Source organism: Hetaerina americana, unplaced genomic scaffold (assembly GCF_022747635.1).
Source record: "Hetaerina americana unplaced genomic scaffold, ioHetAmer1.1.p SCAF_217, whole genome shotgun sequence".
Lineage (NCBI taxonomy): Eukaryota > Metazoa > Arthropoda > Insecta > Odonata > Calopterygidae > Hetaerina > Hetaerina americana.
The window spans coordinates 161,483-187,510 of NW_027286783.1; the positions used below are offsets into that span (position 1 = coordinate 161,483).

General features: G+C 38.9%; 2 protein-coding genes across 2 annotated transcripts in view; one reads left to right on the forward strand and one right to left on the reverse strand.

The window, feature by feature from the left end:
• Nucleotides 1–80: 80 nt before the first annotated feature.
• LOC139689264 (m-AAA protease-interacting protein 1, mitochondrial-like) lies at nt 81–1,562 on the reverse strand. The gene is made up of 4 exons (XM_071586309.1): nt 860–1,562; nt 594–792; nt 253–349; nt 81–183 (listed from the first exon to the last, which is right to left on the reverse strand). The coding sequence occupies exons 1-4, from the start codon at nt 1,280–1,282 to the stop codon at nt 96–98; spliced, it is 807 nt and encodes a 268-aa protein (XP_071442410.1). The 5' UTR covers nt 1,283–1,562; the 3' UTR covers nt 81–95.
• Nucleotides 1,563–1,700: 138 nt separating this feature from the next.
• Nucleotides 1,701–26,028, forward strand: part of cnk (connector enhancer of ksr) — a 64,802-nt gene continuing 40,474 nt past the window's right edge. Inside the window, exons 1-8 of the mRNA XM_071586301.1 lie at nt 1,701–1,827; nt 2,093–2,256; nt 7,145–7,323; nt 11,082–11,337; nt 16,245–16,373; nt 17,416–17,645; nt 23,558–23,894; nt 24,050–24,475. Coding sequence (XP_071442402.1) covers nt 1,770–1,827; nt 2,093–2,256; nt 7,145–7,323; nt 11,082–11,337; nt 16,245–16,373; nt 17,416–17,645; nt 23,558–23,894; nt 24,050–24,475 — 1,779 coding nt within the window. The 5' untranslated portion in view covers nt 1,701–1,769. The remainder of the gene's footprint in view (nt 1,828–2,092; nt 2,257–7,144; nt 7,324–11,081; nt 11,338–16,244; nt 16,374–17,415; nt 17,646–23,557; nt 23,895–24,049; nt 24,476–26,028) is intronic.

The window sequence follows — 26,028 nt, forward strand, 5'->3', positions numbered from 1 at the left end:
TAGGTATGGTTTTCTTTCCTGGTAATGTTCCCGAGTTCAATCTAGGCCTCTCTTCCTTTATTGAATAAAGAGTGGCATTCTATGGTGCACCTTTTTCACCTAGACAGTATATTAAATCTTGTGACTTTAAACATTGAAACAGTCCATTCTGGATCTAAGCCTTCTGTATAATCTCTGTGAAATCTGAAAATGATTTGAAATTTTAATACCCAACTCAAGGGTATACTTTGGTGACTTTGCACTGTTAATTACCTGACTTTGATCTCCATGAATATAGTGGCATTTTTTCCTTCATATTCACTCTGTTTTAATGCCAAGAAAAGCATATCTACATCACAGAACCTCCTTTCTGAAAAATGTAAATGATTTAATAGTTACCCCATTTATGGATGTGTTTGATTATCGGTGGTCTTATTGGTAAATCAAAGAATAACTGAAGTGTGCCAATTATATGGGAAATTGATTCATTTCAAAATGGGAGTTTTATTTGAATGCAATATTTGTGGTGGATTAGACCCACTAAAATTAGATTTAACAAGAACTCAGGACGCCATGCCTAATTAACTTTTTCGTTAACATCATATGCTACTAACCATCAATTCTCTGAAATCGTACCCTCTGGGGTAGAGCTACTTTGATGTCATCTTTATTGAGACAGAAATTTCTCCTTTGAACATCTGACCATTTAGTCTCTACTTCACGACGAAGTTGGTTAATAGCTGGTGAAGTCAGAAGTCCTTCTAGATCTTCGAAATTATTTGATGACATCAAGTGGGTAATAGAAGATACAGCCTGATGGTGGAAATTATGATTAAAACCGTTATAAATACTTTCCAACTTTTTCATATGTGAAACTTACTTGCTTTGCACCATTCTTAAACTCATTTTCTCTGAAATTTGGATCCCATGCTCTGCGTAACATACTGAAATCAAGCTTGTTTACTAGCCATCGAACAGGGTTTTGTATATACAATACTAGAGATTTGGTGGGAGAGTTATCATTATTTCGATCATTGTGCGCCCCTCTGATACACACAGATGGATTATTCTTATACAACGATGAGCAATTGTTTGTTGATGCTAAGTTATGTGCACATGCCATTAATGAAAAAGAACGAGCTGATACGGCATGAAGATTTGTTGAGAGGAATGAGGTGGATTGCTCAAACCAAGATACGCGAAAATTGTCTAAGGTTAGCATTTCGCGGGTTAATAAACATTTCAGACCCGAGTTTGTCATTTTTACATATTTTAAAATAGGAAGAACCGCTTGAAATTGCATTGCTCCTGAGGGATGAAAATGTATCGCTCTGAATAAGATCAAAACATTGAATGTACAGTAGTTATGCCATCAATTTTACGTTGCTGTTAATTGTTACAAGATATGTTCACCTTAATTATCTTGAGAGACTGCTCAATGCACCCCACGATTTTAATTATTCGACAAATTTAAGAAATATATATGAACCCCGGGGCCTAAACAATACCGTCGCTACCCTCAGCTGTTTATATTTAAGATTTGGCTCATGAAAACCAATTTTTTAGAATCGAATTGTTCCTAGAAATTTATGCTACGATTTCAGTAACTGAGGAACCGTTTGGGCTATCCTTGTTCATAAATATGGGCAATCGATGTTTTATGAAGTGATTCATAAATTCCAGAATATTGTTCGTCTTCCGGTGGGCGTTGACCACTTACAAACATACTTCTGCTGCGCTGCCGTAGAGAAAAACATGAGAAAACCAGAAAGCGACGATTGCAGAAAGGAATGGCGTACGTGAACGTTGCTGAGTGGAAACCAGAACAGGTGACTGAATGGCTTAAAGGTTCGTACCTCTGTAAATTAAAGTTCAGTTAACTTTCTAATAACTCCTAGAGTACTCTCAATGAATGGGCGTCTTCGTGGTGCATTTATTTATTGTGTATAGATATATCTAAAAAGTATTTACTCCGCTCCCACCCTGTCAGGTGAATAGGTATGAATAATTACAATCATATAACGTTTCCCATCTGAAACGCTGTTCATAAAGTTAGAGTTGTTCGCTTATTTTCGTGAATTGCAAAAATATTCTTAATATAATGTGTTCTTAGGTTTGGACAACGTAATTTTACCATATATTCACGCTTTCCTGAACAATGAGGTAAGCGGTCAGCAACTACTTAATTTGCAGCCGGATGATTTGGAAAATTTGGGTGTTCTCAAATTAGGCCACCAAGAACTTATATTGGAAGCTGTGGAATACCTGCAAAATTTTGTAAGTGTACTTAGAAATAGTGTTTAAAATTATAGATGTCAGTGGTTATATTTAATCATTGGCTCATTTTTCCACTATTTTTCGGTGTTTGTATGGAATAGTTATGGCAAGAAATTTAAAACGTGTAGGTAATCGGCATTCGGCATTATATTAATTATCCCACTATTTTTAAAGCAATGCATAAATTGTTCAAAGCAAGTTGTATTACAGTGTGGATCATCTCTTTGAAGATTATCTCTAAATACGAATCCTCAGTCTCCTATCTTCACCTATCATCCTGCTTCATTGACCATGTTTCCGCACCGTTCAAAACTTTGCTCCAAGTCAAGGTTTACATGAGCCTTTTCTTAACATCCTTTCTCAAGGTCGATTTAAGTAACTCCCTTCGCTTCGTAAAAAAATTTTTGCCTCGCACAATAATCCTATTTGTCTCTGCTATTTGGACTGTATTGGTTCAAAACTTTTCCGAGATAGATAAGCTTCAAGGTGATCTAATTTTTGGCCTCTTTATTTTAATGGTTACTTAGCTTTTCTCTTCCTGGAAAACTGCACAACCTCTGTTTTATTTCTATTAATTCTCATCCTATATTTATCGCTCTTAATTTCCAATTCACTCAGCAATGCTTGCAACCCCTTGGCTCACTGACAAACTAGAGTTTGGTCATCAGCTAACCTAACTGATTTTACGGATTCTCTGCTGATCTTTCTTCTTTCATTCTCATCACCAGTTCTTCCCATGCCTTTTTAATCACTTTCTCCTCATATACTTTGAACAGCCCAGGAAATGATGGACAAACCTGCCTTCCACCTCTTCCTAACACTGCCCATCCTTACTCTCCATTCCCCACTTGCTCCTGAGCAGTCTGAGACGTGCGGGTTGTGGATTAGCCTCCTGTCCCTTCTATATATTCCTATTTTCTGCAATACATTCATCCGTTAACGTATGAATTTTTGAAATCTACGAAACGGGCAAAAACGTCCTGATTGCATTCTATACTCCTCTCGATTACTGATCTCATTCCTGCAATGGCATCATGAGTGTCTCTCCTCTCCCTGAACCCAAACTGATCATCTCCTAAGTTATCATTTGCCCTTTTCTGTATCCTCTTGTTGAGGATTGGATTCTGAGAACATCTTGAGCTGCTTGCAAAGTTAAACTTGTTGTTCTGTAGTCCTCATATGATGTAGCCTTTACCTTTTACAGAGTAAGAGCTAATACTGATCTCACAAAGTCTTCCAGCCAGATTCCTTCCTCATAGATGCTACGAATCAGTCCATAAAGGCTTTTCCTCCCACATTTTCCGAAACCTTCTAGTAGTTCCACAGGAATATTGTCCACTCCCCCTGGCTTATTTCATTTTATTTCCTTAAATGCCCTTTCTATCTCATTGTCGAGTAAACTTGGACCTAAACTATCGTCATGTACGTTAATTTTTTTCTCTCTATGTCTAATCTCACTGGTAATCTTATAACTAATATATTTCCTGACTTATTCATTGTTTACAATGATTTTCCTTCTTCCTGTTTAGTATGCCGGAGTGACCCTTACTCTATAGACCTTCAACATTCTTGCATTATGTTTCTTTACTTCACCCAGTCTAGCAATTTAATTTTTATACTTCCTTCTACCTACTTCACTGTATATAGTCTGCCATTCCCTCCTCTCTTTTTTCTATTTCTTCTTACGATTTCTAGTTATTCCAATGATTCTCTATCATTTCTGTCCATATATCATTACTTCCTTTTCCTATTTACACTTCCTATCATTCAATTTGTGGCTCTTGATATCCCTTCTTTGACATGTTCACCCTTTTCCAATAATGGTGTGCAGCTCCCCTCCCTCACTCATGATTTTCTCTACTGCCTGCTGATAGTCCCTTCTTTATTGTCTGATTGCTCTTTCTACATGCCATTTTCTGAACAGTCTTCCTTGTTTTATCTTTTGAATCAAACACTACACTTCATAATTACATAATTCTGATCTGAGTCCGTGTATGCTCTTGGGAAACTGCAAATTGATTGCACTGGTCATAAACAATGCCTAACAATAATATAATCTAACTGATACCTTTCTGAGTCACCTGGCATTTTCCATGTTTTGCTACTCCCTTTGTGGTGTCTAAGCCAAGTGTTGGTGATAATTAGCCCATGTCTCCTGCAGAACTCAATTCCTTCCTCCCCATGATCATTCCTTGTACCTAAATCGTTGTCCCCCACCTTATCATCATCTCTTCCTTTGCCTTCCATCGCATTCAAATACCCCATCACTATCAATTGTTTCCCTGCAGGAACACACGCGATTATGTCCTCTAACTGATCGTATACCCTATCGAGTTTTCCCCCCTTATGATTGCTCGGTGGCATGTATACCTGAACAATGACCAAGTTTGTCAGTTCTGCTTTAACCTCTGATAGTAATATTTTATCAGTTGCTTGTTCTATGCTGACTATGCTTCTTCCTACCTCTTCATTTAATACTTTGGCAACCCCTTGTTGACTCTCATCCTCTCCGCTGTACATTATTCTATTACTCTCACTCCAGTAATTCGCACTATCCTTCATCTCAGACCTAAAATATCTAAAATCTTTCCTCTGTCCAATTCCTGCATTATATTTTATTTCTGTGTTATGAACATCATCCTTAAAATCTAGTCCATATTTATTACTGGTTTGGTACTGTACTACTCCTTTAACATTGCTGCTTTCGAATTCACCTTGCAAAGATTTCATTAGATGGCAACCTCAGAAGCCTTGCCTCTCCTGCTGGGCACGACACCAGTACAGTGCCAAAACATTACCTGGGTACATCTCCGATATAATTGTGAATCCCTGTATTTTCCTGTCATCATAAGATAATCATGTAACTACTAATTCTGCAAATCCCTTCATTTGTCAGTATATTTATACTAAAAGTGGAAATGCTTTGAAATGAATTAATACTAGAAGATGGGTCTAGTAATTAGCAACTATCATGAAATACAGGCATATGTGAAGATTGCAATGGAAAATTTCAAATATATGACGGTGTGTTTACCAAATATTTAGCTGGTTTACCAAATATTTAGCTGGCCTCAGAAAAAATGTAAATATTATATTATCTGATATGCTGTTACAATGGCATATCAGTTGGTATATGTTGATGACAATCATTTTGTCCATGAAGGGAAACATTGAGGCAACTGAAAACATTTCTAATCATCATTTCTGGACTGCCATCTAGTTCTTGAACTCAAAAGTTAAGAACAGATTCAAGATTTTGGATAGAATAGTGGGAGGGAAAAAGTATGCAGAGCTAGATAAGGGAGAATTGCTATTTATAGAATGGGATTCTTTAGTCATAGCTTAGAAGTCCATCAGTGTTTATTGCCCGAGTACAGTGAAAACCTACCCTAAACCAACAAATGGCTGCTAATTGCAATTAATCAACATTTACAGAATGCTTCCTCATAGATAAGCAAACAACACTTTCCCTTAAGATCAAACATGTGGGCAAGAATGGAATAAAAAATTCAATTAGAATACTCTGGCAAAGCAACATACCACACTGTGGTAAGTGAATAGTTCATACGTCACCCCTCCCAATTGCTCCATTCCACGTGACTCTATAATTTGTCCAGAAGCACCCCACCCACTCAACATTGCCTCATTAACGCTTTGTCACGCACCCTTGAATCTTTGCCCCCATCATTCTCTGACGCCCCTGAGGTATTTTTCAACTGAGTGATCCATGACCCTAGATGATCCAAATATTCATCAAAACTGGTAATTTTTCTTTTGAAACTTTATATTTCATTTTGGAAATATTGCCTACTTTTAAACCAATCCATATTTGCCAATAACAATGGAGTTCCACTAATTCTTCTGTGAATATTTGGTCTTTTACTAATCTAGGCTGCTGAAAACTAGTGAAATAAGGCTTTGAATTGTTCTTAAATGGTTTTTATTATTTATGGAGCAGAATACTAGTGTCTTAATTCCTATACACGTCAGTGGACACCCCGGCAGCAACCGAAAAGATCCCAGTGTTCCGTCGGTGAACCTTCCTTGATTCTCATTTTAAGTAAAGTTGATTTTGGCAGTTACACATGAAAGATATTCTTTGGTACTGACTTTTACAGTATTGTTAGAAAATTGTATTTAAATGTTGGAAAGGGTTTTCCATTCTGTATTGGCATGGATTCTCATTACCGCCTCATTCAGGCACCACAAGCATAAAATACTCAGCCGACTGTAAAACATTTGGTGCCACACAGTCTGTACTGAGTTCTCTCCCCTGTCCCAGTTGCACTTTCCCATGATGTGCGTATGGTTGAGAGTTTTCATTGGCATTACTTGGATTTGGACCTGACCCTCTACTCCCCGTTCAAATCCAACCATGCCCACTAATTCAGGCCAGGAGCTTACTCGACCAGAAACACACTTTGATTTTAAAATGATATGAGATCATTTGTGTGGTCATTTGCGTGGTCATTTGCGTGGTCATTTGCGTGGTCATTTGCATCATTATGTGGAATAGATGTGGGTGGAAGTTGGTAGAGATGGGATCTTCAGGGAATGTCGAAGAAGAATGGTGAGAGGCCGAACACTGACATTAGCCTATTATTTAAAGAGAGGCACGGAGAGGTGCACTATGTAACTTCTCATCCAACAGGCAGGGTACTCCTCTTGAAGTGCTCTATATGTAGCAAGTAGTGATTGGGGTACTGCCTTGAAATTCCACCCCCCTGGGATTCGAACCCAGGCCCTCTGGGAGGGAAGCCATTGCACTAGTCACTGCACCAACTCAATCCATTTGGGTACCAGTTTGTTTGGTGCCTCCAGGTGTACATAAATCTATGTTGATCATTTGAGAGTCTAACTTGGGCAACTTCTTGACATTGTGTTCCAGCACTATGAATTGGATCGGGAAAATCTACAGCTGTTGGCACTGCGGTTGTCATGCCAAGCTCACAGTCTTCACAATGAACTTCGAGATCAGAGTGATACACAGCAGGTGACGACTCAGACATTGGCCGATGTAGCTAGTGTAATAAAAGCAGTGAAACCATTAGCATGTTGGCTAGATAGGTAAGTGTGCCATAGTGTCATGTGAATTATTGAGTCAGGCGGTATTTTGTTGAAAACAGTCTAACTTGCATGACACCATCATGATGGAAAACAGAGACATGCGTAGCATATTTGCTATTGCTCTTAAGTAATCACGTTTGATGACCTGATGATGATGATGATATTAATTTAAGTAATTCCACCCGTGGAATTAATTTAAATCCATTTGATTTTGAGTAAGCCCATAGTATTAGTGCCCAGTCTGTATCTTAAGCAGTTCAAATTATGAATTCAAATGCATTTTGTGGATGATTGCAATGGCATTCACATCTAAGAACATAATCTGATATCTGCTTGCAAGTACATTGGACCAGGATCATGCACTATATCATTATGGATCATCAGTTGTTAACTTTTTGAAATGGCATTAGTTGGAGTGAATTGGTTAGAATTATTGATTGTATTGCATAAAATAGGAGTAGAATGGAGGAATAGGAGGCATCCAATTACAATTAGCCAAGAATAATTTCACAAAATAAAATAATGGAGGAGTTGTTGAAATTGTTGGAAGATGCAACTAAATGTATCTGAAAATATATGGCATAAAGTGTTTTAAGACAAAGAAATTTGCTCGCAATCTGATGAACTTTCAACTGTTGATTATTTAGAAAATTACTGTGGAACATATTTTTTTTTTAATAGCATAGTACGAGGGCGGTTCAATAAGTACCCGTGTTTGACAACAAAGGATGTTCCTGAGGGAAGTTTATATTATCATCGAGTGCTGCCATCTATCAAACAATGGTGAAACAAATTTCAGACTGATTTAAAGGTTAGTTTGGATTTGGCAGCCATTCGAGTAAGACGTGTTTTGTGATTTTCGCTAAGATGGAAAAAGTGCAGTATCGTTCGGTAATTTGCTTTTTGTTTTTGGATGGGAAGAAATGCGAGGAGATATAAGCAAAGTTGGATGCTATTTATGGGGACACTTCGTCATCTATGACCACAGTTAGATATTGGTTCAACGAATTTAAACGTGGGCAAACATCTGTTTTTGATGAGGAGCGACCAGGATGCCTGGCAGACGTGGTTACCGAAGAAATCATTGAAAAAGTCCAGATCATGATTCTCGCTGATTGACGAACAAAAGTGCACAAAGTAGCAGAGGCCGTGGGTGTGTCGACCGGAACAGCAATTAATATTTTACATGATAATTTGGCGATGAAAAAATTGTCGGCCCGGTGGGTGCCGCGATTGCTCACGGTGGACAACAAGATGATCCGGCTGTCAACTTCAAAGCAGCGTTTGCAGCAATTTAAGAGAGATCCAAGAGTGTTTTTGCATCGAGTTATCACTGTTGATGAAACCTGGATTTCTCCCTGTGAATCTGCTCCAAAGAAGGCGAAGATGGTCCGATCAGCCGGAAAGGCCATGGCGACGGTTTTTTGGTATGCAAATGGCGTCATCCTCATGTAATTTTTAGAAAAAAGGAAGAACGATCACTGGGAAATACTAGAGTGAGATATTGGACGGCTTTGACAAAATATTGATGGAAACACGGCTGCATTTGGCGAAAAAGAAGAAGGTGCTGTTTCACCACGATAACATACCAGCACATTCATCCGGAGTTGTTGCCGGCAAACTGCATGAACTATGTTATGAATTGCGGTCGCACCCCCCTTATTCTTATTCCCTAACATGAAGAAATGGCTTGCGGGAAAAACATTTAGCTCAAACGAGGAAGCTATCGCCGAGACAGAGGTGTATTTTGGAGAGTTCGACAAATCCTATGTTTTGGAGGGGTTAAAAAAATGGCCGGAATGTTGGGAGAAGTGTATCTTTGTAAAAGGGGACTATGTTGAAAAATAGAAAATAATTGTTTTATGAAAAAATGGTTTCTTCATTTCTAACACGAGTACTTATTGAACAGCCCTCGTATAATGTTTTTAATGGCTAATCAAATTGAAATGTGATTTATTTTAATGATTTCTTAAAATTGTCTTTAAATTTTAGTTTGACGTTTGAATGTTCTTATTGTTCAGTATAATTCTTATTAGTGTGATTATATATTTTTTGCTATATTCTGAAATGTTATCCATCTCTTAGAATTATTTTAATGTTTTACGGTTTTAATTCAGTGTCATGGTCACAATGTTATTTTTCTGACTTTATGGAAACAGTTGTGGAAATAAATTTGTGAAAACAAAAATATTTCCATTCTACAGTTTTAATGGAATGAAATAAAATTTTAATAGATCTTGGCCACTGTTGAATGAATTTGTCCAACTAGATCAGCAATCTGGGTCATTGTCATCTGATCCTCAATACTTGAAAAGCAACGGCAAGATACCGTGCTTTATAACATTGATTATATTTGCCAAGTGGTCTGCAGATTCTGACTCTATTCCTAGCTCTGGATCATCTTCACTTATTGAATTTCATTTGCAGTTCATGTGAATAGCAAGGTCAGTAGAATGGTCATAAAAAGGAGTTAATAGTTGAATTTGGAGATTACTAATTTGTTACTGTCCTATGCTGGTAATTTGGCAAGGTTTTAAGGCAACTCAATCCGTTAGTGAGGCCATCTGTACTGTATCACCAAATCTTCCCTAATTTTTCTGGTCTCTCTCCAACATAATGGGGACCAAGAAATACAGCACAAGAAGGGGATGCCAGTAGCAGATGATTGATTGCCCTCAGTTTTTGAAAAGTTTAAGAAGAAGTCCATGAATATTCTAAACAGCCATTATTTGTTGTAGTGGTGATTCATTACTTAACTAAAAGGAAACCAGTAAAATATTCTCACTCCTGTAAAAGTGGCACCTAAGCCATAAATAATTCATACATCCACAAGAGTGACCTCATTTTGGAACTGGCGCACGCATTTAAATCCTTCCAGACAAAATGCAGAAACTTTGATTTGGGCTGGAAAGGTCAATGATTCGTTGTTATGATATGCCAGTAAAAGGAGAGGTAGACTTAATAGAATAAATGTTTTTTTAAAGATTCCCAAATCAATTATATGTTCTGTATTGACTAATTGTTACGTATTTTAGTAACAGTGTTGACTTCACTGAAATCTAGAACTTTATTTCTGAACATTCTCATAAGCGATATAATTCATTTTCTAATAGTAAATTTGTATATTCCTTAATTTTCACTCTATTTCAAGTTCATACCACATTACCTAACTTTTCTAAAAGTTGATTGTATTGCTGAAGATGTTATTTAAATGAATAAGAAAATAAAAATATGCTTATATTACTGTTTCTGAAAGCTTAACATTTAATTGAGAATGAGGAAATACAGAAGCTTAATGCAGATGTGAATTCAAGTCCTTATGGCTGATTCAATTTGATGTTTGATTTGTTGGAGAATTACTGATTACTCATTGTGCATGTGATAGTGAGGAAAATTACTTATCAGAGTAAAGTCTCTAAAAATGGAGAAATGGCATAACATTGTTAATTTTAGATCAGATTATCCCAACAGCAGCTCAGGCAAATTTGACTGTTATGTTTCAATTGACTGAAATTAAACAGCCATTGATTCATACACTTTGAGATTCATGGCCGGCCACGATTCCTTGTCTCATTCCAGTATTTTTTATGTAGTTGCTTTATTTTAATGAGGGGTGTCCTTTCGATGGTGACTCCAGGAACGTTGAAGGGCGTGTGTCATTTGGTGTGGAGTCTAGTTGTCGCCCCCTTGTGCAAATGCTCTCCCTGAGGACACCTTTATTGTGTCTAACCTGTGCCCCTCTGCAAATCCCTTGCAAGGCCCCCGTTCTCAGCCCCGCACCAGTGGGAGGCGTATGGTGAGCGCAAGGTGCAGCTGCTGAAATTGGGGGTGGAGGTGGCCACGTGTGCGCAGCGGGGGCGCTTTGCCGAGAGGCCATCTGGGGAGATCAGGACGGCAGCGGCCAAGTTGGCATCCCTGGCCGATGACCTCATACGCAAAGTTCCTGACCCTCTAATCCTTCAGCCAGCATCATTGGAACTGGCAACCATCAGGAAAAGGGCTGGTGATGATCTGGTAAGCCATTGCTATATGAGTTTGACCAGCAAATGAAAGGTTATGTTCATCTGTGGAGAATTGGGTAACTCTGCATTGAACTGAAAAGAAAAATTAATATGCTCACTGAAAGAAAAATGCAACTTCAGCATGCCATTGCCGCAACGGGTTAATCGTCCAATGGAAGGTAGATGGTAATATTTGGAAGTTTTTTGATTTGTTTGTTTTTCTTGAGAATGTGCCATCTCATCTGAGATATCATCTGGGCATTTGTTGCATTTCTTATCTCTTGGGTTCCAAAAAACAAGTGAAGCTTCAAATGCATGTACAGAGCAAATACTGATGGTTGCACCAGTCTTTATGCAGTATTGAAAGACCACTTACAGACCTGATACCTTCGAGGTAACTAATTTATTTCCTCCAGGCTTATCTATGGAATGACTCCCAAGCCTGATATTATCTCTGCTTCTAGCAGCATAAACAGTCATAGAAAATTATTTACCAATAGTTTGGAATGGGAAGGGCACAGATGAGAAGTCAACTACTGAACCCATGACTGTGCTGCTGACACCCGAGGAACAGTTAATGTCCTAATGTGTTCTGACCCATATGGTTCGGGAAGCATGCCGAAATACATGAGTAACGTCATACTCAATTGGTTGCCCCCAATGAGAAAAACTTCCCCTTAGCGGGAGCTTTAGGAACACTGCTCATCATCACTTTAATTATCCATGCAGAGTTACGAACAAGTCTCAGATTCAAGGATAAATGAGTGTCTTTGTTAAATATTAACCATTTTTGTTCAAAATTTGGATCGAGACATTCTTTTAATGTCATAATCAATGAAGTGATGGTGTTACAAAAATTAAAAATTAAAGAATTAAAAATTAAATTTCAAAATTACTCCAAATAAGGAGGACCACAATGCAGAGTTTATTGGTGTGTGTTTAGACAAAGTCAGTCCTCCAAAATCATTATGCTCTTTGAGTGTTGACTCTTCTGTTTCGGTGATGGCATTTAGTATGCATTCTGGAATATTCAAAGCACACAATGCACCTTTGGTTTTTCTGGCAAGGGGGATGGATGTCGCTTCAGCTTGCATCATGAGGCACGAGACTAAAGTCAGCTTTGAGTGAGTCATTGCTCTCTTCTTCTCCTCCAACCTCACTCCTCCCTCAGGAGAAGTCCAGTGAAAAATGGGAATGAAGCTGGCACGGTTGGGTTCAATGCATTTATTTGTCTTCAGATTTGGTGCATCTTCACACGTACACAACTATAAGACACGTTTCATGTACACATCAATACAGAATAGAGCATATTATATTTTAATAGGTAGAACAGCCTTTTCTTGAAAACAGGTACTTCTGCTTCATATTTGATTTGATAGGGAAGTTTATTGAATAGCCTTAAGGCCATTGCCTTGGGCCCATGAGCCCTATTGTGTGTTTTGTTAAATGGCTGGTGCCACTCATTGCAGGTATAGTGGCTATGGTAATCGCGGTTGGACTTGTACTGAGTAATATTACTCTTTGCTGGTAAGATAACATGACATATGTATACATGGCACAGATGTTTATATAAGTCACTGGGGACCAAATTTAGTGAAGACAGTCAGTGTAGTACCATATGTCCTGGCCCGTAAGATCCATTTTTTTTTACAACAAAATGTGCTCTAAAATCTGCCTACGTGTTATGGGCCTTATGGGATACGTAGATATAATTTTGACCCATCATACCCAAGCCAATGGAAAAATATAGACTATTACATATTTTTTCCCACATCATGCATTGAAAATGGTTGCTGCTTTTACAAATTTCAATATCCCTGTTTTGGGTCCGCAGTAAGAAACTATAGTTTTAATATTTGGTGGAAAGTACTCCCTAAAAACATTCCTCAATTAATCATTAATGTATACAATGAAGCATATTTAGTGACATCTCACTGAATATGCGTTGGGCCAACCAGGTTGTCACCCCTCTGCTAATTAACACATGCACACATTGTATCTCTCTTTTGATAACCTCTCATGGAATTTGAAGAGAGAGAAGATTGTCATACACTACTATTGCATTAAAACTTGAAATCAAGAAATGCACTAATGAACACAAACGAGGAAGCTGAATTACGTTTGGGCCTAGTGATGATGGATATCCATATTCTACGATGAAGAAACATTGATATACGTGTAGCTGCTAATTTTTTAATGCAACAAATCACCTTTTTTGTATTAAGTGTTGACGTCAAAGTGATTTGATCTTAGATGCACATTAGCAGATGACTCCGTTAAAAAGTTACTTTTGCGGCATCTCCCGCAGTTTCTTTGGAATTTTTCTTTCTGATTCAAGTATTTTTTATAACGTCTGACCTGAAAAATTAGGGTGCATCTAATGCGCCAGGAAATACGCTAATAACTCCAACTTTAATTCCATAATTTTCATTGTGGATTTTTGCAATTCGATGAGCACATGTGCATTGTCTTGATGGTGTTTAATTTTTCTCTTTACCAAATGAGGATGCCTTTTCATGATAACTTTACTAAACTGGTACAATAATAACACAATACCCTCCAATTATTGTTTGTCGTTTTTGCTAGTAATCAATGTGGATTATTCCACCTGGAATCCGAAAAACCATGGCCACTACCTTGTCAGCTGAGTTCACAGTCTTCACCATCTTCAGGGTTAGTTTGCCTTTAGATGTTTTTGTCTCTTCCTTTGTCTTTGTAGTGTATCCATATTTCGTCCGGAGTTATGTATTGGCACAAAAATTTGTTAGGATTGTGACTGAAAAGCACCAAAGCTGCATCCAAATCAGCCACACGATTGCATTTATTCTCCACTGAGACCAAAAGCGGCAACCATTTTTCCAAGATTTTTTTCAACACCCAAGGTACACTATTTTCAATTTTTGTGAAAAATTGAAAACAGTGTTCCTTGAGAGATGCCTGTGGCCGAAACCAATTCCCTAACTTTGATTCTTCGATCAGTGAAAACCATATTTTTGATTTTGTCAATCATTTCAGAGGATGTCACTTCCATTGAAGGTTCCAAACGGTGTTTATCATTTGTGGGTGTGTGGCCGCGTTTGAACTCATTCCCCCAATTGCTGAGAGGAGAGTCTCAAACGCAGGAGCAGATGTGCCATTAACTTCATCCAACTCGGCTTAAATCTCTTTTAGGTTTAAGATTTGTGCACAGACGTGTTTAATCACTGAATGAAACTTATTTTTCTAAATGGGCAAAAAGTGTGTCAATTGAGTCGACTGTGAAAATGAAACTTTGTGATGGCTATAGCTGAAATTTTAAGAGTAGTCGAGTGAGAGATGAGGCTTCTCAAAAGCATGCATTTCCCATCACTATGAGCACCATCTCTTGTATTTTCTAAGGATTTATTGATAGACCCACTTTCGTATAGATTTGAATTTTCAAAATTTTTCACTGCACATGAAAGAAGTTTTTTTTGTATCAGTTTGAAATATTGGTTTATATTTTTCTATCCAATTCTCACCCCCTATTAGAATTAGGAAAGTAAATACAGATATTTACTATTAATTTGGTGATAGATTTCAATGCTTAAACATTTTTATTTCAACATCATCAATATAGAGACAACTTGACGGTCGATTTTACCATATGTCACAGTTTGCATCTCATTGATAAGGAATGGAAATACACTGCAGACGATCTTTTTTGCTCATTGCTTAATGGCAGATAATTGATAAGTGATGATGGAACTGTGTAAGAGCATCAGGTTCACGAGGAAATTGTTTGCCTTACAAGTTTCTTATGGGACCATCTCCCAGAATAGGATATCAAGCAGATGTGCAATTGCAATACTCATGCAAGGGCGCTGTAAGATGTGGTCTTGAATGGATACAATATTATTATTATATAAATCTCGTTGCAATTAGGCAATTGTCCTGGTGGTATAGGGCAAGTCTGGTCAATGGTCACTCTTTCAATGCACATGCATGCATAAACAAGAAGAACAGATATGAGACGAAATGCTCTCATATGGAATGACACTTAAAGATTGCCAACTGCACCTTTACTATCACACCTGGACTAGGTTCAGAACCATACCTACAACGCTCCATCCATCGCCACACTCCGTCCATAATCATGCACTTTTCAATTTCATGTACCGTTTAAAATCACACGGCTAAATTAAAATCAAGGTGGCAGTCGCCCCTGGATCAATGGCCGTAGATGTGAATCGTGCTTTTGACTTGCTTGTGGACATAGCAAGCCTCTCTGAGGGCCGAGTTCTGTCAGTCTGCTTTTCCAGTGGTTATCGTTTGATTCGCCATAAGGGCTGGTCCATCCCAATATTAATGAAAACCAATGGACAGATGTAATCAATCCTTTGACTGATGCCTTTGGGTGATAATGTGTGGGTGAAAATTTAAATTCAGTTGAATAAGGGTACCTATATGCTACCATAATGCATGAAAACATGTATTCTAGGTTGCTCGGAATGCTTCATCATGCGTGCATTATCTCCGAAAATTCCTCTTTTTCATGATATGTTGGAGATTCTCAGGAGGTCGGTTGAAATCCAGGGCTACATTCCTTTTAAGGATTAAAGTAATGATAATATTCGATGCCTGATCAGCTGATAGTAGTCAAAGGCAATGAATTTTGGCATAAATTAGAGGATTATTTATATGCATTAAATTCTATTTGGGGCTGCAGAGTTTTGCAAAATGGATGCATTAACAGGGTCTTAAGGAGGCTAGGCTGTCAATTACCCTGAGTTGCGTGTGGTTTCCCGGCTTCATTCAACGAGTCACACCATATCTATTTAGGTTGGTGTTGTCATGAGTGGCCTGATGCTTGTAATGGCGGCTCCGTGACGAGCACCCATCCGTTGGTTGCCCTTCACCGAGACACACGTTCACCAACGCTTCTCTTGCTTCCCCCCACAGGGATTTTTCATCCTGCCGTCTTTCCACGGAGTGCACCAGGTGGGGGAGATCAAGTTCCAGAGCCCAGCAAATCAGTGTGGAAAAATAGAGGAGGGGGATGAGATTGTGCAGGTCAACTATCAGACTGTGGTGAGTGAAGTGAGGTCATTGGGGGCATTTCAGGAGCTATACCATTGCATTCAGTACCCTTTAGTTTGTGGGGAATCATGCGAACAGTATAAAATTGTATTATTTTGTCCATTGGTTGTAAAGAAAGAATTTCAATCGGTCTTGTTCACCAAAGAAGAAACTGCGAATATTTGCTAATTAAACTGTCTCATCAGAATTATTCAACCATTTGTTAACAAATTACTAATGTTTTAATGTTTGTTTGATTTTAGTGTGTGTATTCTAATACTACTGAAGGAAAGATTATTTTGTGAAAAGTTTGTCCTCCAAGAGGGTGTAATGTTTCATGAAAAAAACACGTAATTGTACTGTTAAGTGGCCAAATTGAGGAATACTTTTATCGAACCTTATTCTATTTTTCTTTATTAGGAAAAGACCTTTGATTTTAATGAAGATGCTGATGAATGTTTTAGTGGGTGTTCACATCTTAAAGGGTTCTGGCAAAGTGAAGGAGAGATGGAAAGGGAAGGCAAGTTTGGCCTCGTGTATAAATTAAGGGAGGCCTCAATGGATGCGATGAGATTGATAGCTGTGCCGGTGGAGTTTTTGCTCGCATGGGGAAGACACCCAACCGGTTGTGGTGGGAGCTCTCTTGCTGCCAGAGCATCTCTACACCTGAAAGCCATGGCATCAAAAAAGAGATCTTAAATAAATCCTCTATAAATCAATGTGTGCCGGTACATTTTTTAAATGATTGCTTTAGTTGATCTATGAAGTTATCTCTTTGCGTTGTTATGTTGCTTTTTTTCCCATTGAAAAAAATTTCAGAAATAATCTGATTTCAATGATTTTCGCATGAGGCTGTTTAGCAAAATACTGTCAGTCACGTAAGTTTCATTTTTGGATTTTGGATCTAAAATAAATCATTTTCAAGCGTGCACAATATTACAAGGCAAGATTGATCTATCCTCTGTTTTATGTTGAGCAGTAATTACTTTGTCCAAAAGCCATTTTTTGTATATACTGCAGGTCTTGTGAACGTGGAAATCTCTCTTGTTTGCAGGTTGGTTGGCAAAGGACCAAAGTGGTGCGGCTTTTGGAAGAATCACCCACAGAGGTGTTTCTGACACTAAAGAAGCGCCCTCGGCATACTTCTGTGTATGGGCAAATTTATATAAAGCCCTATCGATTGCCCAGCAAGAAGCGTGCACCATATTTCCGGTGGCATGAAAACTTGCCTTCGCCACGGCCAGAACTCCTAACCATTCCTGACTTCGAAATCCCTTTGCCTCGGTAAGTTGTCAAGAATGAGAACATTGAGAAATGTACACAAAAATTTTTAGAGATTTTGCTTGTTGAGCATGGTGTTTTTTGAGTAACAAGATATTAAATGTGACCTTATTTCATGTTTTGCTAGTGATGGAGTCAATCTTTAGGTCTTTGAAAGTGAGATTGAAAGTTCTGTTGACATCGAATAATTCATTTGTGGCTCATTATGAGAATTCAAATTTTTGTGTGTGTGTCTGAAATTGCTTTGGTCTAAATGAAATGAGAAGAATTGGATTCAGATGCAGTGTCTCCTTGGCTTGTAAACTGTTCATTATTCAAACTTTTCGAGAAATGAAATGTGATATTTTTCTACATCACCGACCTCTTAATAAGAACAAAAATTTAGTAAAATATGTTCAAAGGCATGAACTTCAAGTGGTAATTGTATTTAAAGCAGTAAGTTAATACAGAATCAGATTTTGGGAGCAGAGTATTAACTTAAGAAAGTTTCTCAAAACTACTTTTTCTCAGTATAAATGAATGCAAAAATCATTAAAAATATATTTCTCATGATTGGTATAAAATAATTAATTTAAAAAACTCAATAGTGTTAGATTTTTTTACCAAAATTAGGTGTTCAAAGAATGAAACAGTCTAATTATCTAATTCAATGAATTCTGAATTAATGTTTAAGGGTTAATGAAATCTGAACAATAATATGTATTGCGAGATATCCTGCAGTACATCTTGCTTACATCCACAGTTTATGCCACTCACAAAACATGGATGTTTTCATTCAGCTTCCATGCAGATAATGGCGTTGAAAAATGGAAAGAAGCATTAGGAATCGAGAATGGAACACAATGCAGGCTTATTTAAATATGAGAAACTGAATTTTGAATCTTGTAATTCCTGATGATATTCTTCATAAATAATTAACTTGGGTCCAGCACATCCACCACAGTTGGAGGAAGATATGGGGTGATGATGGAAAATTATTCAATGCAATTCTTCATTAAAATGAACTCCTCAGCAATACATCCTTGCGTCATTTCCAGCATCTTAAAGCTTTGATACCAAAGGTCTTTTCCAAAGTCATTTAGAAGTTATCACTGACACAATACGTGATATTGGCATTAGCTTACTCTATTAATGAAAGGCACCAGGGGGTCCACTATCAAATGTGTCCCATCTGACGGATGGTGTACTCTGATTGGAGGGCTCTCCCCAGGGCAAATAGGAATGGGGTGACACTGAAAAATCTATAAAACACCATAATTCAAGCCCGAGCCCTCAGGTTGGGAAGTGAGTGCATTGGCTACAACACCAAAACTCCTGACAAATGATAACATTGTCCAACCACAGTTGGGTCATATTCAGATCAAAATTAGTCTGGTGTTTATTCACCCCCAGCCACATCCCAGCGGGGGCTTGCAGGGTACCAAAATATCAATATCAAATACCATCCCAATCCCCTAAATATCACGAGCAAGACAATAATTTGATGTTAATGAACCCCTATTGGCATGGAGAAGTTGGCAGAGGAACACAGTGTTGAGCTTACCTCCATAGGGAGCTAAAGAGAGGCTTTTTAAGTCTTCCTCATGCAGTCGACGAAAAGAAGCACTGAAGACAACTAATCAACAACCAAACTACAAGATTATTTGTGGAAATTATTTCCTTCCTAATTAAATGAACAAAGATTTTTATACAAGACATGAAATACCTTAAATATTTCATGTGTAAAAATATGTATTAATTATTCACCAATTCATTTTTAAAATGTTTCAAAATTTTTAAATCTGGGAACATTAATTTATTTCTCATGACATGAAATGTGAGAGAGATTGGGTTTCAAGGAATGAATTGCGGTCAAGAGCAAATGATGTTTACAAATCAAGGCAGCACTAAATTTCACTCTTTGTGAAGGGACCATTAGGTCTCAATTTTGCCCAAATAAAGACCTCTATCTATCTATCTTTGTCATCATTTATGCAATATTTTTGTATGGAGAAAATTCGTAGATATATGTCTGTGCTATGTATTTATTTGAAATTTTAATCTTCAAATTTTTTAAATTGATACACCTGGCTAAATTTAATTGAGTTTTATCTTGCAATATTGTTTGTGAGGTAGGCCTTGTGTTTTTGGCTGAAATTAATGAGTTTCCTGACCATTTCACTTTTCATAGAATGCTCTTCAAAGCAATGGATCATGTTTATGGTGAAAGGCCTGTCAAAATATTGGTTGGGGTAGGTATTCAGGGAGACATATCATTCAAGGAAAATATCAGGAATAAGCGGGCAGATGAAGACTAGGGTATGAGTGGCCATCCTGTATGACAAAGCAACAATTTCAGAGTGTAAAAATCATTCGCCTTGACTGGCATGCGAATGATTTTTACACTCTGACATTGTTGCATTGAAATGTTTATTATCGGATGACTCTGTGAAAAGTTACTGTAGCGGCATCTCGCGCAGTTTCTTTGGAATCCAGTATAACCCCTAGCCAAAGAGGCATTATGTTCTTTGAATCCTTCCAGTGTATTCAGCTAACTGAAAAGGTTATTAATATTACATAAAGATTGCAATAGACGATTCTATAAAAGCCATGCAGGATGATAAAAATGCATGATAAATAAATTTTATTAGTTTCCCTGTTGATGTCTTCATGTCTATCATGCCAAATACCAAATTAGTTACATACTCCTGAAAGTTATTAAACTTAGCAAAGGTGAAAATGGTATATATAAATGTATAATGAAACTAAGTATACCGTGAAAGTGGAAATATAATTTGCTGTTTCATTGTTTATAAAGGCTCTAGCATAATACCAGGCATTTACTTATACATTTCCATTTGAGGAATGCTCGTGAAAATCTGTAGAAGTCTAGTAACTTAGTATTATGTCAATAGGATAAAATAAATTTGTGTATTTTGAAGCAAAAAATCCATAATCATAGATTGATAATTTGGTTTGTAAATCCTGTTTTCAATTTCTTTCAAAATTATGTTTTAGTGAACAATCACTGGATAGTGAGCTCTTCTATCATTATGGATTACATAATGTCTGAAGGGCACCTGGAGTCTCCTCTGGCAATGACTTTCCTGCAAGCTCATTTTCTTGGTCATCAGACATGGGGTGTGGATGATGTCAAATATTAGATCTCTTCAAAAGTTTCCGGAAATTCCAGAATAGCATGCCTCCAGTTGGTTATTTTTTTAATTCTTGAAGGCTTTGTGTGAGTGAATTCTTGAAGTTGTGTGTGTGGAAACTTCCCAAATAACCGCCTTTGACCACTTTGTTGATATCTTGTTTTGTTGATTTGTTGCGGCCATGTATGTGAAGGGATGTTCATCAAATGGATCAAAAAATCAGATCAGCTAAAATGAGCTATTTGAAGGAGCAACATACTTCTGTGAAATTCTGTGCAAAACTCTGCAAATCTTTCACCGAAACTTTTGATTTGGCTCATTTATCTCTCAGAACACGTGAGTTTTGAGCCAAAACCAAGACTGTTGTGCTTTCCCAGCCGCCCTACTCACCAGACCAGACAGAAATATGGAAAAATGTGTGATCACAAATGACACTAAGATGCTAGCGGAACGAGTTTTACGAGGTCTATCCAATAAATATGCGTGTACTGGTGCAATCTGGCTGCCATGTCCCGTGAGCGTGGGGGGACGGGCCCCCCCCCCCCCACTGGTGGCGCTAGTTGCCCCTGAGACCCAATGAGCCATCTGCGCTTGGCGGATCATTGAGCTGTGCATTTGGTGCCAGTTATATTACTTTCTGATGTCCCTGTTTTTACTGTTCGTCGAAAATGGAAATTGACGAAATCACGGAGCAACGAATCAGCATTAAGTTTTTTGGTGAAGTGCAGTGTAAGTTATCAAGAAGTTACTGAAATTTTGACAGCTGTTTATGGTGATAATGCTCTGAAGAAAACATCCATTTTCAAGTGGATTAAATCAAGCCAAAAAATCAAGAAGAAGCCGATGAAAAATCAAAGTCATGCTCCAGGTTTTCATTGATGTGGAAGGTGTTGTTCTTCAGAAATTTTTTCCTGAAGGACAAACAGCAAATGCTGAGTTCTACCTTACAGTTCTCAAACGTTTGAGAGATCGCATGCGTTGTGTGCGACCAAATTTGACTCAAGGCAGTGGATGGATCATGATAATGCACCTGCACATTCAGCATTGATTGTTCACCAGTTTCTGAGAAAAATTCAATCACCATCCTTGATAATCCTTCTTTGCCAGATCTTGCCCCATGTGACTTTTTCCTATTCCCAAAATGCAAAAATGTGTTGTGGGGACATTACTGGGAAAATGTGGACACAATTAAGTGAGAAACGACGAGAAAACTAAAAAGCCCAACTGCCGAGGACTTCCAAGGGTGCTTTAAACAGTGGAATAGAAGATGGAATTGGTGCATAGCAATGAATGGAGAGTACTTTAAATGGGTCAAAATTGATGTAGACTAAATTTTGCAAAATAAAGTTTTTATGGCCTCAGTTTGGGTATTTATTGGACAGACCTTGTGTTAACAAATAGAATAGGCAGTTGCACAGTTTTTCCCGTAATTCCCCTCACCTTGTCAATCATTATGCAAAAAGTTGCTCGCTTAGCGAGTCGTTTCCGGGACCAATCTTGTTACTTGTAATGCGAATTACTTGCTATGCGAGGTGCTTTTTAAGAGAAGTTCCACTGTATAACCCAAAAATGACTTGAATGTGGTGAGGCTCCCGTGAATAGCCTGAAATTTTGTATCTCTTCTGATCTCATCCTTGATTTCTTAACTTAGCAAGATAATCCATGCCATAGAGTTAAATTGTGCCGAATATAACTCAGTGAAATAGAAAATGTGGATCATGTTGTTCATGGATGATAGCAAAATGTGTGTGTATGTATTTCAGTGGCAGTAGCAGAACCATCGGAGGCTGTTAGCACATCCTAGCCTAATGATGATATGACCTCTTTAACTCAAATTCGATGTAGCGCTCTGTTAATTTCTTATTTTTATAACCATCTAACCCTCTGTTTGAAATCAATTTTGAACTCTTTTACTTCCCTCTTCATTACCTCACATTTCTCTATGATTTTCATACCTTCATTTGCCATTCTGGTTATTAATGTTATCAATGAGAGAAGAAAATATTATTTTTCTAGGAGTGCAAGCAAAATAGGTGCCAAAATAGCTGGTTCTACATGCAAAGAGGGGAGAATATTATATAGCTATAGAGTAAATCAAGGGCTTATCTTTCTAGCTAAAAATGATATTGAAGACTGCAAAGGGGATAACACAAAAAATTAAATGTCTGTGAATGGAAAATATGAAATGGAGAACTATACAGACAGCCTCTTAAAACGAGCATCGGATAACTTGAGTATGTGAAACCATCATAATGGGGAAAAAATGGGGATTTTCTTCTTTCAGTTCTACTTGCTTAAAAATGCTTTTGTGGTCTAAGGAATCTAGGAGAGTTATATCTTCTAACATTTTGCAATTGATAAATTTATTAATATTTATGTCACTCCTTCCGAAGATGCTGTCGTAACCTATTGATGCGCTCCTTGAGCCAATGATGTGTCTGTGTGTGTATTTGCGCATGTCTCTGTTTGAGAGTGTTTATTTATTAATAGGGCAGGGGAAATGTTTGAATTCTTTATTTATTCAATCATCTGTTTTTCATACATTGTTGATGTATTGTGATTGCACTCTGTTCTTGTTCATTTCATCCAGGAATGAGATTAAATGAAATTTTGTGCATTTCATCTTGGTTATTTACCTGGAGAGGAAATGCAGAACTTGTCCTGCTGTAGGGCAGGAACTGCCCCTCTGCTCCCCCCGGTGATTAGTGTCAGAGTGTTGGGGGGGAACTGGAAGTATGGACTGTTTGCATGCCCAACAGTTTCAATCCTCCTCTTCTCCAGACCAAAGCCGATAGCGGCATCGCCCATCCAGGCGGTTGTGGCCTTCTCGTGCCCAGAGGGGGACGTGGAGGAGGACGATGCCTTCCTGCAAGAGGGCATGCCAGCCGTGGCCAGCACGAGCGGCTCTCCCCTTGTGGGTGCTGTGGGCCCCCTGCCCATGGGCATTGTCATGTCAGAGGGGGAGGAGGAGGAGGATGGGGAGGAGGAAGAGGGAGCTGCTGCCTCTCCAATCAGCATGAGGCTCTATCTCCCAAAGCCCCGCGCTTCCGTGCAACGGCGGGCAACAGTCACTGGAGCCAGTCCTACGTCAACCAGGCCACCAATCAACATCGAAGAGGTAATGTACATGCTGAGATTGAATTTTTGGCTCTCCCATGTGCTCTCTAGTTTACTTCAATTCTCTAGCAGGCTTCGGCTATTATTTTATAAGGTTATTTGTTCATTATTTATAATGTTTTTGATTGTGCCTGATAGCATATTATCTTTTGTCAGTTTTGGCAAGAGATCAAGAAGGAGAGGATGTCCCGAGGTGGTGCCGTGCCCACAAGGAAGACTCGGGAGGAAGGCGCTACCGCTTTGCTGCTTGAGGATGACAAGTTCCAAGTGCGGGAGGGGAGTGGTGCCAGCTTGGTGTCTCCCCCACCCAGGCCAGTGACGTGCATGGGCAGCACGGGAGAGAGGGAGGCCCTGGCCCAGAGGCGGGCCCTGCTCGGGGGCGGCCGGACTCGCCACTGGGCCCAGAGGCCACTGGTGGAGGGCTTTGTTGGCGGCAGCGAGTGGTCGCCGGTAGAGGGCGAGAGGGCATCCGAAGAGGACTTGGTGCTGGCAACACCGCTGGGCGCCAAGCCATACGGGGGTGGGGAGAGGGCAAGGCTGGACAAGAGCCACAGTACGCCTGCATATGACATGCAGACCGAGGTAAGATGATGCCGAGCGTGCTGTGGCACTTTGATGGGGTCGAGGGAGTGCTGCCTCTGGTGTCACACTGTGAAAACATTTGATTTACATGGGCAATGAAATAATGAAAGCAGGTCAAACTTCACACTTAACGTGAAACGACTACAGTTTCAACAAAGGGCATCATGAAGAATAGTGTCGCAAGGTATGACTTGAAAGTCATCCTCCTTCTTCATAAGAAGCTGTGGGTGATGCCGCAACAGTAACTTTTAACGGAGTCATCCGCTAATGTGCATTTCAATGCAACAACTTCAGAGTGTAAAAATCATTTGCCTTGACCAGGATTCGAACCCAGATCCCTCAATGTCCGATCGAGTGCTTTAACCAGTTGAGGTATCGAGGCATCCTCTTAAACTCTGAAATAGCCTAGCCTCGTAGCCTCACGCCAGAGGTGACCCTCCCTCCACGCCGACCGCGCCTCTCAGTCAGTGCGTATCCAACGAGCTTGGTGACCTGGAGACTTGAAACGGCCATAGATTTTCAATGCGTACAAGTGGATGACTCCATTAAAAGTTACTGTTGCGGCATCTCCCGCAGTTTCTTTGGAATTTGTCAAGGTATAAACAGCCTAAGTGTTTAAAAGTTGGCTTTAACCTCGTGGACTATGGTGCGTCGCACACAACTGTAAGTGCCTGTGACATTGTATGCATGGTATTTCGTCACAACATCTTGTTCCTTTAAAGCCACCAAGATTTCAGAGCTTAAGAGGATGCCTCGATACCTCAACTGGTTAAAGTACTCGACCGGACATTGAGGGATCCAGGTTCGAATCCCAGTCAAGGCAAATGATTTTTACGCTCTCAAATTGTTGCATTGTCATCCTCCTTTTTGAAACCACGGCCATTACCCCCGCAACAAATTGTGTGTTCTTGATTGAATACTTTTTGGGCCAGTGTCACTCATCCCTGTGACTCCATTGAGCGTGGTCAATAGCTAATGTTTCTTTGATGATTCACCCCAGGCTTGGCATCTCTCAATAAATGTCCTAAGTCTACCCATCCAATTATGAAATCCTGGAGTTTGTCAGATTTTATTTGGTGAGTAAATTACTTCATAATCTTTTTTACTTTTCGTACCCAGGAACCACTGGCCTAGGTTCACTTCAAAATAATTTGTCAATGTCATTAACATGTGTTTGACATGAAGCCAGTTCCTTGAATATAACACACTACTAGCATTTTAAGGTGATGTGTTTCATCGTTAAGTAGCGGGCTGTCTGGCAATGGCCAGAAGAAATCGTGTATTCTGGATACTCTGTGCCCTTTGTCAGCGTGCAAAAGTTGTGCCAGGGTGCGTGCGCATGTTTGACCTTGACCTACTTGCTTTGGGGAACTGGGAGCAGTGGTCTCCAACCCAGGATGACTGTTGCTAATACCTGGCCAGTGTCAGGTTAATTGGCCAGCGAGTCTTTTGGCGGACACATTACACTGTGGGTCCCAGTTATGGAAGGTAAGAAGGTTATAGTATTTTAATCAAATTTGCCATGGCATGCATTGTGCCATTTACTTAGCAAA